At 35.0% G+C, this 16,421-nt stretch overlaps 1 protein-coding gene across 1 annotated transcript in view; it reads left to right on the top strand.

Annotated features, from left to right (window-relative positions):
* LOC128992233 (uncharacterized) overlaps window positions 1-16,364 on the top strand; it is a 33,841-nt gene extending 17,477 nt beyond the window's left edge. The window contains exons 5-11 of the mRNA XM_054415710.1: window positions 4,289-4,376; window positions 8,497-8,662; window positions 9,074-9,275; window positions 9,598-9,716; window positions 10,636-10,776; window positions 11,618-11,743; window positions 15,205-16,364. Coding sequence (XP_054271685.1) covers window positions 4,289-4,376; window positions 8,497-8,662; window positions 9,074-9,275; window positions 9,598-9,716; window positions 10,636-10,776; window positions 11,618-11,743; window positions 15,205-15,426 — 1,064 coding nt within the window. The 3' untranslated portion in view covers window positions 15,427-16,364. The remainder of the gene's footprint in view (window positions 1-4,288; window positions 4,377-8,496; window positions 8,663-9,073; window positions 9,276-9,597; window positions 9,717-10,635; window positions 10,777-11,617; window positions 11,744-15,204) is intronic.
* The last annotated feature ends 57 nt before the right edge of the window (window positions 16,365-16,421 follow it).

Here is a 16,421-nt window from a genome sequence, read left to right on the forward strand (position 1 = left end):
AACGATTACCAGCTTTTTTGTTAGAGTAATATATATCTGAATTTAAATCAAGAATAATGAGCGTTTTGGTTTTAATTGATAAAAATATATATTTACTATTTACTGAACACTTTTGTGGTTTTCTTAGCCAGAAACCCCTGCATCTAAGTTTCTAATGCATTATAACGTTTTAAATTGTTGTACCCTTTTTACACGTGATCAGTCCTTTTTGTGCAAGGAGTGTCAGTTGAAACCAGTTTTTGCTTGAAGGTCTGATATTTCTCACAGACACGACTTTCTACTTTTCAATACTGTGTAGGTACTTATTTGGAGACACCAAATAGGGACTGGTATTGCATCTCTGTTACTCTGCCAAGAGTTTAGGAAAATAATTTCAGTACCAACATTAGGTCACAAAACAACGAGGGATGAGATTTAAAACATTCGTGTTCATCTTATCAGTAATAATTCACTTAGAATAAACCCCAGGGTGGTGATTAAACTGTAAGGATCATAAACATAAACAAATGACGTCACTGGCCCGAATGTTTGTATATTAATGTTTAAATGGAACTGTCGAAAAAAGTCCAACCCAACTGTAGATTATATATTATGGTCCTACAGATTTGTTATTATCTTCTCGAGCGTGTTCGCAAATTTCGAAACAATTTGAAACCTCATTCTGGATTCTGGCAAATAATTAGAATAATTACAACTAATAATGTACTTATAGACAGATGTCTATAGAACAATTGCCATCGCATGCGGAGCGTTGTACTCATTATTGAAAACATGATTTCATTTCAAACGTTTTAGTACTTGTTGGACTTTGACGTGTAGTATTATTACTATTGTTTATGTTTTTCTTTGAGTTTTTCAGGCTAATACTACCGCTACATTTTCGTCATCGTGACTAACAAACTGCAATAAATTAAATCAACATTAGATATTTCCCAGTCGGGTAATTGATTCCCCCTTTTTTCAGTCGTCTTTCTGAATACGCTTACGAAATTTTACGGTAAAATTAAAAATTGAGTGGGATTGAGTTGGAAAGTGGAAGTGAAATTTTTGCCATCCTTTAACGGGGCCGTTGAACTGTGGGTGGCCTCGACCCACTGAACAGCCTTCAGCTCAACTGAGGAGACAACGTGTTTACAAATAAATAACACCACAACATTAACAAACTATCACCTGTTTCTGTGAATGCGCAAACGATTTACGATTACGGTCCTCACACTTAAAATTTATCGCATCTTTATTTCTCTTCCATGAACTTTTTATTCACTTCGAATCTTAAATATTTTTAGAGGGTCTGTTTTGAAGTTCCACTATCCACTATCCTGTTCGAAGGGCCAAAATAAAATGCCCCGCTCAATGATGTCAACTAGGACAGTACGTTGCAGTGGTTGCAGACAACTCGGACTCGGGTATTCAACTCCCACTGACAACAATTATCTGCATTCACCCGCTAATTGCAAGTGAGAAGTGACTCACTCACTATGCGCTGTCGCTGTAGTTTGACTCAGTTTTTTCGAAATATTTCCTCTGGTAATGTCGTAAAACTGATAAAACTTACTGAACTTTCAAATGTGTTCCGTCAAGGTAATTAATGCCAGTGATATAGACATAAATCGAGGAACAAACTGTGTTTATGTGCTTTGTATTTGTTTAAATGGTTCTGAATGGTTAAATCATAAATGTTTATGTATTTGTGACAGAAAACACGTAATTTCGTATCTTAAGCAATGTAATTAAAACATAAGTAGTCTTAAAATGCTCCCATTTAGTTTGAGAATGCGTACAAGTGTTTTATAGGTTTAAGCTAAAATGTGTGCTTGCAAATGTCAAAAAGATAGTAAATGCCCGTTCTAGGTTTCGGCCAAATCGTGGTCGTACTTAGTTCGGAAGCAACCTCCTTAGGTTGAAAGCAAAAGTATACTTCCGAAACGTAAAAGAAAGTGAAAATGTCCGTGAATGTTCCTAACGTTCGTAAGTGAAAGTGTTGTTCCAAAGGTCAAAGGCGAAAATGCCCTTACCGAGGGGTACGTCTAAGCGAAAGTGTCCACAGCCTACAAGATAGTGTTGAAGTAACGACAGGAAACTCTTCGTATATACAGTATACAGTATCGTTAATGTTATCTCATTGGTTAACTGACCTAGTACTGCGGTACCTCCGACTTCCTCATTCTTCTATTTACACGATGCACAATGCAAGCACAAACAGTTTCTACACTTACTGATGATAATGTTACACTTGATTTACGGTTAGCTTTTGTGATAAGGAGATTTTCCCCGCAATGTTTTTGCATTAGGAAAATCGACTCTTTAGTATCCCAAACAGATGTTGTTAGTTACAAGATTTCGGCAAATGGAAATTCGATTTTGCAGGGTTGCTGCGACAGGGTGTTTCTTTTTCCATAAGTTCGCGGCATTATCAGGACCACTTAGATAAAAGTCCATTGATTAGCTGGATGTTGATGTTACCGGTTACCGTCTCCTCTTTATATAAGTATTAAGTCCTGGTCCTGCCTTATAAGACTACACCTCTACATGATCGATTAATTACATAAAACCTTACACTGGACAGGATTAAAGACGTAGGAGAACTTTAAAACATACTAATTAGGGGTTTACTTGATTTTAAGCCACGATGTGTTACTAAATTCTGTAATGAAGTAACTTAAAACTTCATTTATACATGTGTCCGCTTTTGCGGTTGATGTACGAATCTGTGCAACACATTAAAAATCCAACGAATTACAATATGTTTGTTCATCTTACTATGCTCGTTCGTGTTTGTGTGGATTTACCGTACTAAACCAAATATTTGCACCACACACGCAAAAGACCAACCATGCTGAGAGGAAAGTGAGGTGAAAGGAACTGATAATTGCACTGATTGGGAGACTGATGTTCTTGCTCGGGACCGGCTCATTCCCGGCGTTCCACTCGTCCGGTAACCGGTTCGTTCCCACAGTTCCAAATTCAGTTGGAGTGCGCGCCTCGTACGGTTACAGTGTCACTTTCGCAAAGGTGTTTGAATGGTGAAAATTTAGTGATGTGAACAGTGAGTTCTGGAAGTGGTTTTAGAAGTGATTGTTTATAAAAAGGGGTGCCATTTTGGAGGAACATTGGTTTTAGAACTTCTATTGTGTTATATAGTAAAGAGATCGTCACTATGCTTGTATGCTGAGAAAGAATTGAGAGAGAATATTTTTGCGTTCATGCAGTCTTTGATTCAATCGTTGAGTAAGTTTTTGAGTCAAGTTACGAATTATTTACAAAGTATAAAGTTGCTCATAAACTACAGGTAGAAAACTGGAAAACGCACTTCAATCGTCAATGGAATAATGTAACACTCCTGATTGACTATAATGTATATTATTTACCTCAGAAAAATTAAAAGTCTTTAACTTTGCAAATTGGATATTTTTTTAATTGTCTTCAAATCGAATTTATTTATGTACACAAAAATATACGTTACATAAAATACTTATACGAGTAAATGGTGTCTCGTCAATTAATTATACTTATAATCATAATCTATTATTACATAAATACAATAACCTACTCAATCTACTTAGACAATAAACAAAACAAGAAAAAAATCATACTACAAAACATAGACAACACACACAATATAACAACGCAAATGATTAACAAAATGCCTTCTAATATTAAGGGAAATTCTATATAGAACATTTACACATATGGCAATGCGTTTCAGTCAATTCTATAACGCAATTAATTGTATAGGAGTAGCTTGTCCCTTTAAATTGATAAAAATGTGTTAACTCGATTCCCAATAAATAATTTTATTAATTTATTTTTAATGTAGAATAATATACTAGTATTTTCACAGCTTAAGGTATTACAATTTTATATTGAAATTAATTGTAACTAAAAGGTTTATTACCCTTTTCCCAGAAATAATGACGACCTTGATAATATATCTTTTTATGACTTCTTAATGTACAACCATTCCGAATGGTTTTTATTAAATACAAAACTACACACGAAGATGGGTATTAACATAAACATTCAATGAACAAAGATATACTTCGTGCAATTTTCCTTTAGTTAGAAAAAAAACTTGCATCAATACGCTGTTACGAAATTGTTCCCCGTTTATAATTTACCCTTTTGTATTTTTCTGTCATAAGTTTATTTAAGAAAAATACATCCGAACTGTTTGTACAATATGATGCTAATATCTTATTAAAATGTACGGCAAAACAGCGCTAAAGTAGGGATATTTATTGTTGTTTATCCCCTGTTGGCATCACTGTAATTGTTAATCTCTTTGCAGGTGTGCGCCACGAGGGAATGGGGATGGGGCAAAAATCCCTTAACGTCCACGCTCCCGAGTTCACTATGAACAGGGTCCAGCCTTCGAGGTTTGTATATATTTGTAATTGTTATATTATTATACAATATTGTTAAGCGTATGTTATGATTCTCGCTATTACTATTGAGAAGTTAATTTAGAAAAGACATTAATTGTCTTTATTTTTAAGCAAAGACCCTCGGAATAATTTGTATAACTCCTCCATTTTGCAGCTGCCAAGTTATAAGAGTACTATTGAATTGAATTACAACATAGACTAGGGAATAACAGCCACCATAAACAAATAATATTCCATCTTTTACGTACTTTTTGTTTTAAGTGTAAATTGAACTACTGTATAAATTGGAGATTCAAGTATTTCGGACTTGGAACGTTTACATGTGACTTGTTAAAAAATAAAATAGATAAATATATTCCCTTGAGAATCTATCTATATATTAATAGGCAAGCATGTTTCTTTAAAACCTTTTTTCTCAGCTTGTGTGCATCGTGGGGTAAATCTACGCATACCGTTAGAAAGCTATTTTCCTGTAGGTGTGCAGAATCCCTTTATAAATTTAAATAGGCTCAAAGATAAGCACAAAAAATGAGTTTAAACATTTGAAAAAATTAACATGGATCTTATGCGTTGCCATGCTGGTGACGAAATAACAACGAAATATAAACAGAAAATCAAAACAAATGGAAGAAACTCCAATCACATGTTTTATTTACAGTGTGGGGTGAAAATAAAGAAGTGAGTAAATTACATATTTTTGGTCGAGTTTCGACCACTGGACGACCTCTCGTGTTTATAAATGTATGTATTACCTAATTGGTATTTACTACGAAAACAATAAACATTTTAGCAAGTTTTAATTATTAGAATTCCACGAATCTGCTGCATTCCATAGCTGGTTTTTGGTTTGTACTGTTCATTTCCACTTGAAGTTTTATAGGCATTGGCAGCAATCTAAACAAGGTCACAGTCGTCCGAGTCAGCTGTTTTCACACTACTACAACTGACTGTTAAACAGCTGATCAAGCTTGCCAACCTGTTAGTTGTCATTATACAGTAACTGTGGCTAAGGTTAGGTTGGTTTTGGCAGTTCATTTTATAGTTTTTCAGCAAAGTTGGCATTCTCACAAACTTACTCTGCGAGCATATTGACATTTAGACTTCCACATTTATCACAACCATCGATAGAGATTTTTAATTTGGGAAAATTAAATACAGGTCAGTTTACTACTACTATATTCTTGTACAATACATAGTTTTTATGCCCAAAAGGTATTACTATACAAATATACTGATCAATTAGATTCATATGTATGCCTAAAGATAGAAAGGTTAATGATTTAATTATTCCTTTGCGGTACACAGATGTGGTCTTGAGATTTTAATGTCATTAAATTAAAATTATTTTACTTTTTTATTTTTCTAGTTATAAATTATACTCAATTCTCGGAAAACCTGTTTGTAGAGAATTTAATATTTTATTGTCGTCCATAAATATTATAATAAGATATGATTTTATAGATGTAGTTTATACTAGTTTTTGAACAATATTGAAAGTTAAATTATTCAATAACTTTTTATAACTGTTACCACTTGATGGTCTGGAAATGTAGAGGTATTTCAATTATTTGAAGTTTGGTTTGTCTTCAGTTTTCATTCTGTGATAACTGATGAATACATAAGAGTTGCTTAACTTAGAATAAGTTGTCCTTTAATCAACTTCAAGTTACACCTTCAGTGGATTAGTTTGTGAACTAAGTATTAGTCTAATTATAGAAAATATAAAGAGTTTTTTAAAATCTTAAGTCAGTCATGTCAAAAGACTTAACTTAACAAACATTTTCAGAATCTTGCTTAATTGTTGGGTTTTGGAATGTGTTGGATGTACACTGGGCAAACTTTCTACCATTACATAAGCATTTAGGAGTGCCTTGAGGCTTCTAGGTCTGCTAAATGAGATCCACCAAGTTTAAAGTATTAACGTAACATAAACAAGTTATCGTACAAAGTTGAAATAGTTTACACTGAGAGATTATTGGTTTTATTTTAGAATTTGTTATATTATTTCCCATCAGCTATTTATATTATTATTTGAAGATAAAGTTTTCCTCCTGAATTTTGATTCACATTTTGTTAATTTTAAACAATACATTTTGTCTATATACACAACCATCATTTTCGATTGTTACATGTTTTTCAGTTCAACTACAAAATTTATAATTTATCTTATTTTCCTGCTTTGCTTGAGTATTAATCATACACGGAACTGTTTGGTGAGAAAAATAATGAATAACTTAGTAAATAGCGATACTGTTTAAATAGTTGTTATTCCACTTAAATAATTTATTAACTACAAACACGTCACTACAGTTTATCTAAGAAGGACGGAATCTACTTTGAAATATTCAGTTGGACAGCATTCTTTAGATGTCAGCATTATTTTATGTTGCAGCATTATTTTAGATGTCAGCATTATTTTTGTTGTCAGTAGACCTATCATCTTAGACGTCAGCATTATTTTGTAAGTGGGTTGTCCATAAATTAAGGTTTCCTTCGAGCTCCCTCTGCAGACAAACTAGCTAGTTTAAATCTAAAACCAACGTCATGTTTCTTATTTCATTCAATACAGTCAATGATATTATTCTAGCCGGATTTTACTTCAATGAGACAATCGTCTCGTCATGGTATTCAAAAACATCATAAAAAACTTAACGCTCCTGACAAATATGAATCGCGTACTGTGATTATGTTTCCGTAGGAAGTGTGTCAAGTCAATTCCTATTGATTACTGTTTCCAGATGACAGATGTGTATACATAAAAATATTTTGATAGAGAAAATGTCCATAGTGGTTCAGGGTGATCGCAGAAGTCCATCATCATATTTGCGCAACGGGGTTGGCAGTGAATATTAATACAGTTTCAATTTAAGTCTGTGATTGACTTAAGGATACTAAGGCCGGCCGCACACTGATCACACAAAACGTCTTTTGACAAAACGTTTTGTCGGTAGACGTCCTGTCGGAAAACAAAAATGTCGCATTGTTGTGCGGTGGTCTCAGACAAAAGACAAAAACAGGAGGGAAAACTAAATTCAGTCAGCCGTAGACCAGTGTTGTGAAAAGCCAGAGGTGTTAATAAAATGGATGAGGAAGTGGACGTAGCAATTATGTTGTAGACCTTTATACAACTTGCAGAACTAAACGAAGGAAGGTTGCATACATTTTCTGTATTTTCTGCATAAATCTAAAATGAACGACTACTAACTGCCAAGAAAATTATTACAAAATATGGAATAAGCTAAAATATTTGAAATTGAAATAGCATTCTTTTTATGTTCTGCATAAATCGAAAATGAACAACTACTAACTGTAAGACAAATTATCACAATATATAGATAAGTTGAAATATTTAAAATTAAAACATCGATTTATCATTTTCTGCATTAATCGAAAATGAACTACTACTAACTGTAAGAAAAAATTATTACATATTATATAGATAAGTTGTACTGTATCCGCCCTCCGCGCATGCGCAGAACTGTTTGTCTGATAGCGTTTTGGCTTCAGACGAAATATTGGAGGCGATCACTAAAACACCCAAAAACGTCTTCTGACAAAACAGCGCGTCTGAAGCCTCTGTCGCATCAGTGTGCGATGCCTCCATTTAACTGCATGGTAGGCCAATCCCTTCCGACGTCTTTCGACAAAACTTTTTGTCGAAAGACGTTTTGTCGCATCAGTGTGCGGCCGGCCTAAGCCACCTCTCTTATTTCGACCATATCACTCTTTCAGTAACACTGCAATCTTCATGCAAAATTTAGGGCTTTTTGTAAACGACAATATACGACCTAAAATGGAATCCTTTGTGTAATTGTTTAAGACAGACTACAAACTCACTCTGACTCTAGTGTGCAATTCTTATGTCCAAATAATTTACTTCATTCGTCCGTTGACTGCCAATAGAGTTCAATAGCGTAGCGGTTAACAAATATGACCTCAGAAATAAAATCACAGAGTGTGAATTTTACATGGTGGGAGCATTTTAAAATATTTTAGTGCAGTAGTATAATAATAATTCCTTTGGAATATTGCGCAATTACTCTTTAGTTATTGGTTGAGCCGTAGATCGGTCCGCGTGAGCCTAGCAGCACTACATCATTTGTATTTTCAGATCTACATCGAGCGTGATGATGAACGGGTACGGCATGATGGCGGGGCCGAGCTACGGAGGGAAGGGCCCCATGATGATGCCTCTGCAGCAATCCAAATCTAGTGGTAATGTGCTGCATGTTGTCCAGCCAAGCCCCATCACAGCAAACAACATACAACCGCTGACAGTGAGTATTCACCTCACGCATGATGCATCATGTATAATGATCTTGAGTGTTAAGGGATGTTAACCGAGTTTCGTAGCAGAACAATTTAGAATTTTAGAAGAAAAAAATTTGTTATGTAGGAAACACATTATCATACCACTTTCAAGAATTGTTTATGTGTACATTCAAATTGTATTAAGACAAAAGATTTACCATTGATTGTTCTTTGTTTTATTTAATGTTAATTTGATCATGTTCAATTAAGTGGGTTTATGGTCTTGGTCAAAGGTATTTTAAATATGATTAATAGTTTACTGTACCACTTATTTTTGTAAATTTGCAATATTTTTAAAATCAAGTAGACTAATGTGACACTATTTCATGTACCAAACTGTACAATTTGTGAAATAAAACTTTCACTGATGACTGCAGGCGACACCCCGAGCGGTTCATTTTCAAGAGCCCCCCGTCAAGCACAAGAGCCCCGGCACAGGTCTGAAGCGCAGCAAATCCCTCAGTGCAACCGACACACTGCGGGGCTCCTCCCCCACCAGCAGCAGTATTGGCGGGGGTGACCTAGGAATGGGGACGTTTACTGAAGATATTAGGAAGGACCTCTATCAAGCGATCAAGGGTGAGTCACTTTTACATTTAGTTCAGCACGGTTGAGGATCGGGTCAAGTTAGATATAGTGAAATTCAGTTGGATACATCAAGAATCAAGCAAAAGAAATCACCACATAATTTAAAATATTTGTACACAGGAGAGAGAGTTCAAGGTTAAATTTTAGTGCCAATTTGGTGTGAATTGTTATTTCTGGGAAAAGAACTTAAATGACTTAAAAAAACTTGTAAAAAAAGGGCTTATGGGTAAGATACGATTCTACATAAATATGTCCACTATTTTAAATTTACTCATTTATTTTGCTTTTTAATGACTGATGACTTTTGTGTTAGATCCCAATGAGATGTTGGCACGATCCCTCATGTCGCTGGCCAACGTGATTGTGGAGCGAGCCTTGAGTGACCGTAACTACGCCGTGCACGCCGCTAAGGTCTGCATCAATGTCATTGAGGTGAGAAAACCACCAGTAAAGTAGAACGTCAATACGGATTAATTGCAACCGAACCCCATCTGGATTACCTAATTCCAACCCGGTTGATCGAAATTACCAATTTCCTTTAATAAAAGGGCCAGCACACACTATTTGAGCAAAATACTTTTTAAAGTCGTATATTTTATACAAGGTACAGAAAAGGGTCTGAGTGAGATGAATTAATAACTTAATTTATGATCAAGCACTATCATATTGAATAACAACATGTGTACAGTAAAAAATCACACTACATAATTTTAGCTTTAAAAATGTGTGATAGGTCTTTGAATTGCAATAGTGGTTATTTTTTGCAGCCAATTCCTTAATTCGTTTTGAAAGGATCAGTTGGGTGGGTGAGCTCTTTTTTGTTTCTCCAGCATCAATGTCTGCTGCCGCAAACACTTCAGAATGTCGCTTTTATCAGTCTCATTTTCTGTGTCGTCACAACCAGATTCCATTGTTTCTGTATCCTTTGTAACCTAAAAGGAAATGCTTGGATTAGTTTAAAAAATAAATTATTTTTCTGCTACTATTTAGTACGTAGGCCTATACAAAACAATCAGAATTATAGCAAAATTTATAAGTAGGCCCATTGTACAGTACTGTGAAATTGTATAACAGACTATTAAAAAATATCTACACTATTAAACCAGAAGAAGCTTATATAGTAAACTAAAATATAACGATAAAAATAGTTAGTGAATGTAGTAAAAATACTTTATTAAAAACAACAGCCTACCTTCATTTATCATGTCAGCTATTTCTTGGTCAATCAAAATCTGGTATCCAGGATCACCACCAACACCCAACCACTACTACTACTTATTTCCCCCATTTACAATTTTTGTACCTAGGATAAATCAAATTACTTATTTCAGACATTTAATTAATTTTTCAGAAAGAGAAGAAAGGGACTTTTCTAGAGTCGTTGATGAACACTTGTCAGCTCTCGTTCCAAGAGCGAGACAAGCTGTTGCGTTCCCCGACCGGCGGCCGCTACCGATGCTACATGAACTTCCTCGACGAAATGTATGTCCAGGTGAGTAACTAAAGGGTGCAGCTCATTACGTTTTAAGAAAATTGTTCCCGAGTTTTAATAGCGTTTTAAACCACAAGTGAAACAAGTTGTTGCACAAGTCAAGGCAGCTGCTATCCAATACAATACGTGATAGTGGTGGGCGTTATTTAACTTAATAGGATAAATAATACTGTTTCTTAAGTGTGTAACTTATTACCCTGGTAATAGATTACTGATAATACGCTATTATTTTTGTCACGTCTTAACTGTAAGATCAAGGGAGTGGAAAAAAATGCTAATTTCATGCTGATTGTGTCTTCTAAAATGTGTCTTGTGTAAATGTAAATAGAAATTTATTGTAAAATATGACGATGCCATACGTATGTTTTGTATGTTTTACGGCAATAAATGATTTGATTTTACAGTATTTGATTTGATTCTTTTAACAGCATCCAAGCTTATACATCCTTGACGAGAAAGTAACAGGTGACAAAAATAATAGTATTATCACCTATAACCGACAAAGCAAGAAACGTTCCAGACTATTTTTGCACAGTGACATTATTTCCCATCACTAACGAGTAACTGTTACAGAAATATACAAAGTGAGCCTATTTCTGCCGAGTCTTAAGTTGTTGAAATTACAGTATTGTTCATCCACCGAGATTTCATGACATGTATTGACTTGGCCTAATGTTTACAATGTGTAGTTTCCTAATCTTAAATAGCTTTATTTCACTTAACAACGGAACCTTCTGATGAACCAAAGTGGAAAACTTGTTAAGGGTATTATTTTTATGAATATCAAACTTTAATTACCTAGAAATTAAACGGTAAACAATAAAATCAATATTTTGTTTAGTTGAAGAGAAGTACAGCGCAACTTAAGACTCACTACGACGGATTTCCACCCCATAAGCTTCTGTTGAACCTGCTGTCCAAAAGTTTCATTGACATTCTACAGTCCAAGCCGATCATCAGACTCGAGGTAATGTTTGTTTGTTACAATAACCATACATTACAGCGTACACCAATTGTTTGGACAATCCTATTAATATTGTATCTAAAATATTGTGCGTTTTAGCTTTTGACTTCTTACATAGAATTAGAAGTGAATAAGCAAAGAAAGAAGAATAAGACAATCATAGGAAAGACCATGTTGAGCTCATTGCTGACTGTTTTGGGTCTAAGGTTTTGAGTCATTGTTTTGAATTCTTTCTCGGTGACAGGAGTCTGTCCATTCAAATGTGCAACTAAATTAAAAAACCTTTTAAGTAGAGTAATGGTGTCCCTCAGGGATCAATAATCAGTCATGTTCTGTAACCTATTTATGTCAATGACATCGAAACATCTCTGCACCATGGACAGTTTAGTATGCCGACGACACAACTCTTTAACTTCAAAAATAGAAGGTTTTGTAGATTTAAATTTGTGCATTTTAATATTTGAAAAACCAAATTTGGCACTAATCCAACAAAACTTCTGTTATAAATTTTTGTCTACTTTCAAGATGCCTGATGTTTTATTTTAAGGTAATGGTTGAAGAAGAAACGATAAACGATCGATTGAGCCACACTAGGCTACTCGGAATACTCCTTGACGAGAGGTTGACTTGGAACGATCATGTTGACAGTGCAAAATTCTCATCGTATTAGCGATGCTGGCAATAACTACATTGTTGTGGATCAACACCGTAGCACTAAGAGGGTGAAGTCTATTATTATACAGTGTGTAAATTAAGTCTGGCACACATTTTTTATCTTTTTTTCTATAGTAGATAGAAGAAATCAATTTGCGGGATTGATTAATAACAAATGTTAGGCACTTTTTCATCATTTTGAAAAAAAATTCCCCTTAAGGGTTAGGTGGGGGTGGGGGGTAACTAAAAATTTTCAAATGACAACCCCCATCTTGTGACCCCTCATTTTAAAGGTCATTGGAAGACAAATCCAAAGATGTTTCTGAAAAAAATTTTTTTGCACCCTATCCAAGATGGCGGTTTAAAATGTACTTAGGGTTGAACGGGTAAATTAGGTATGGCACACATTTCTTATCTTTTTTACTCTTTGTACATAGAAGGAATTAATTTGCGGGACTGAGTAAGAACAAATGTTTGGCACTTTTTCATCATTTTGAAAAAAATTCCCCTTAAGGGTAAGGTGGGGGTGGGGGGTAACTAAACATTTTCAAAAGACAACCCCCATCTTGTGACCCCTCATTTTAAAGGTATTTGGAAGACAAATTTAACGATGTATCTGAAAATTTTTTTTGCATCCTGGGGGTTGTCATTTGAAAATTTTTAGTTACCCTACACCCCCACCTTACCCATAAGGGGAATCTTTTTCAAAATGATGAAAAAGTGCCAAACATTTGTTCTTACTCAGTCCCACAAATTAATTCCTTCTATCTACAAAGAGTAAAAAAGATAAGAAATGTGTGCCATACCTAATTTACCCGTTCAACCCTAAGTACATTTTAAACTGCCATCTTGGATAGGGTGCAAAGAATTTTTTTTCAGACACATCTTTGGATTTGTCTTTCAATGACCTTTAAAATGAGGGGTCACAAGATGGGGGTTGTCATTTGAAAATTTTTAGTTACCCCCCACCCCCCCTTACCCTTAAGGGAATTTTTATTTTCAAAATTTGTAAAAAGTGCCGAACATTTGTTATTAATCAGTCCCGCAAATTGATTTCTTCTATCTACTATAGAAAAAAAGATAAAAAATGTGTGCCAGACTTAATTTACACACTGTATGTCAGTCCACGCTGCCAAGTTTGTATGAGTTGTACCGCTTTAAACACATAACTATAGATAGAAAATACCCCCGCCGCAGCAAACCTGCAGACTAAGCGAATTTCCATTTGACTGATTTGATTTACACTGAAATGTCTACTTACAAATATAACATTTATTCCCGATTTCAATAGAATTAGTTTAACAAGTACTTAGGTTTGCTGCATCAGGGAGGGTAAAACTGTTGTTTTTTTTTTAAATGTTAATAGTTAGTAAGAAATAAAAACATTTTCCAAATTTGATCAAAATATGTTCATAAACAAGCAAACTACAACAGTTTACTTATTCTCCAAAAGAATAACATGGGAATTTTAAATTTACAATTTTTTGGAATTTTCTCCGTAACCATTAGGCGCATAACTACGCTTCAATATACTAAATTAATTGTTTTTTTAAGCTCTACAAAATGGTTTGGAAAGAAATTGCTAAATTTTATGTTTTTTGGGTCAAAAATGGGAAAAACCTATTTTTACCCCATAAAACCCCCCGTAAACCCCCGTTCCCATGGTCCGATCATGCTGGATCGCGAACTCGTTCGAATAAACGTAGGTTTACACGTTTATACCAAATTTCATCAAAATCGGATCATTTTTGCTCGAGTTATCGTGCTAACGGACACATATATATATATATACTAGCTGTACCCGCGGGCTTTGCCCCGTTTAACTTCATAAGTGAGCTCGTTCGCATGGCTCAATCACGTCCTGGTTGAAGTTCGTTCGCTACCCTCACTCACCTTTGGGTTGGAGCTCGTTCGCTGAACTCACTTGCCTTCAGCTTAGCTCGTCTGCTATGCTAACTCGCCTCTAGGTTCAAGTTCATTAGCTGTCGTCATGAATTAAAAAAAAAATAGTGCTGCACCCTGTTGGTAATCCTTGTAACTTTAATGCTATTGGACATCATAGAACAGAACCAACTTGTTTAATTGAAACAGCTGTTAAGATTCTTTAATTCCATTTAAATATGAGTACTCATAAGGTTAACATGGGAAACTCCAGAGCCACTGGGGCGGAGCCCGAAAGCCCGATCAGAATAAAAACTACTTAGTTTTCCTATTTAATGTCCAAAGAATCGGTGTACCGAATTTCAACCTCCTAGATAAATGGGAAGTGGGAGGATTAGTGATGAGTGAGTGAATGAGTGAGTCAGTGAGGGCTTTGCCTTTTATATATATATATATATGAATTTGAATGGATGGTGTTTTTGGCCTCTAGGGACCTCAAAACGAAAAAAAAAATCGGTCCCGCGTCCAGGTCTTACCATGAGTACTACGGTAATAGCTTATTCCCTATATGGGAAATTCGCTAAAACACTACACAGATTCACCATCACAGTAAATCTTAAAACAAAACATGAGTTGACTGTTATTTAACACTATTTTTCCCAGAACCATCCTATCGTGATGTGTACACAGGCAGGACAATGTGTATGCTCGTCAGGCATGCGTCAGGACTTGACCTAGTGGTAGAGCGTGGAACATCGGTCCCCGAGGTCCTAGTAATATCTTGCAAATCACCGATTTTTATTAAAGTGATAATGCCGCAACCCTCTAGGCCTTGAAGTAATGTCTAAAATAGTTCCAGGCAAGAGCCTACGTCATAGAAACTGAAAAAAACACCCAAGTTCCTATACTCATTTATGTTACGATTACAGGTTGACTGCATGTATTTTATACTGGTGTCTATCGGAAAGGACATCGAACAAACTTTTCCCCAAGAGATGGACCAACTATTTTGCATCATGCGAGATGTTTTTCTCACAAACAAGGTGGATAAGTTGTTGAAGCCAACTCTTCTCCAGTTGATTGAACTACGAGCGTCTGAGTGGAAGTTACCGTCCGAAGCTATGGTCTACTACTGCCCTGGGCTTTGTTGAACTCTCACACGGGCAAGGTTTCAAACGGTCCAAATTAACATGGTTTAAAGAGTTTGTTATGTGGTTTGCTTATGCAAATTTATTTTGTATGTACATTTACATACTTATTGGCCTGTCGAGTAAAACGTGTCTAAATTAAAACTAAAATCAATCATAAGTTGAGGAAGTTAACGAGCCTACCTGAAACCTTGCCGTGTTTAACCTATCCAGTTTTATCATGTAACATGTTACCCTGTTTAAGGATTTACTAACAGTGACTACCTAGTCCAATGTTGATAGTTGATAGCTAAAGTGTTTAGATACTGTTAGTGTTTTGTATGACTAATTTAAATGTAAATATTGTTATGTAAGAGATTTTGCGCAGCAAAATATCGTAAGACTGCTTATCGAATAGTGTACGATGACTTAGCACCTTGGAGTTTTGTTTTAACTTTTAACTAATTTATGATCCGGAAGTTTCATCCAGTGATTTTAGTTTTGAATCGCACTGGAAAAACATTCCTTGTAGGGACAAACAATAATTATGAAAGCTAACCAGTGTGACTTAATTAGACTAAAGCTATGTACAGTTAAGTAACTTTTGAGTATTGGATATGTTTGCTTTTTCACTCGGAACGCTAAAATACTCATGTTTAATTTATTCCTATGAATAGTTAGTTTTGTGAGACCATCTTATTCTGTTTAATATTAAGTTATGAAAGTGTGTGTTATGAGGATGAATTTGTGTGATGTGATATTGTTTTCTGTTTTTTACTCGGAGGTGTGACTATTTTAGAATTAGTTAGGTTGTTAGGAACTTTGGCTCAGCTGAGAGACAATGTGCCATTTCTAGTGCCTTATTTTGTGGCATTTTTGAGGCAGACAAGCCTAAATAGTTGTGCCAAAGATGTGGCCAAATGTATTTATGATGTGATTAAATTATAACATGTTTAATAATACACATTGCGTTTCATTTGCTGTTATCATGTTCACCTCGTATTCAACAACTTTTGGTG

The sequence above is a fragment of the Macrosteles quadrilineatus genome, unplaced genomic scaffold, assembly GCF_028750875.1.
Source record: "Macrosteles quadrilineatus isolate MER2022 unplaced genomic scaffold, UCM_ALF_1.0 Scaffold_1__1_contigs__length_201487025, whole genome shotgun sequence".
Taxonomy (NCBI): Eukaryota; Metazoa; Arthropoda; class Insecta; order Hemiptera; family Cicadellidae; genus Macrosteles; species Macrosteles quadrilineatus.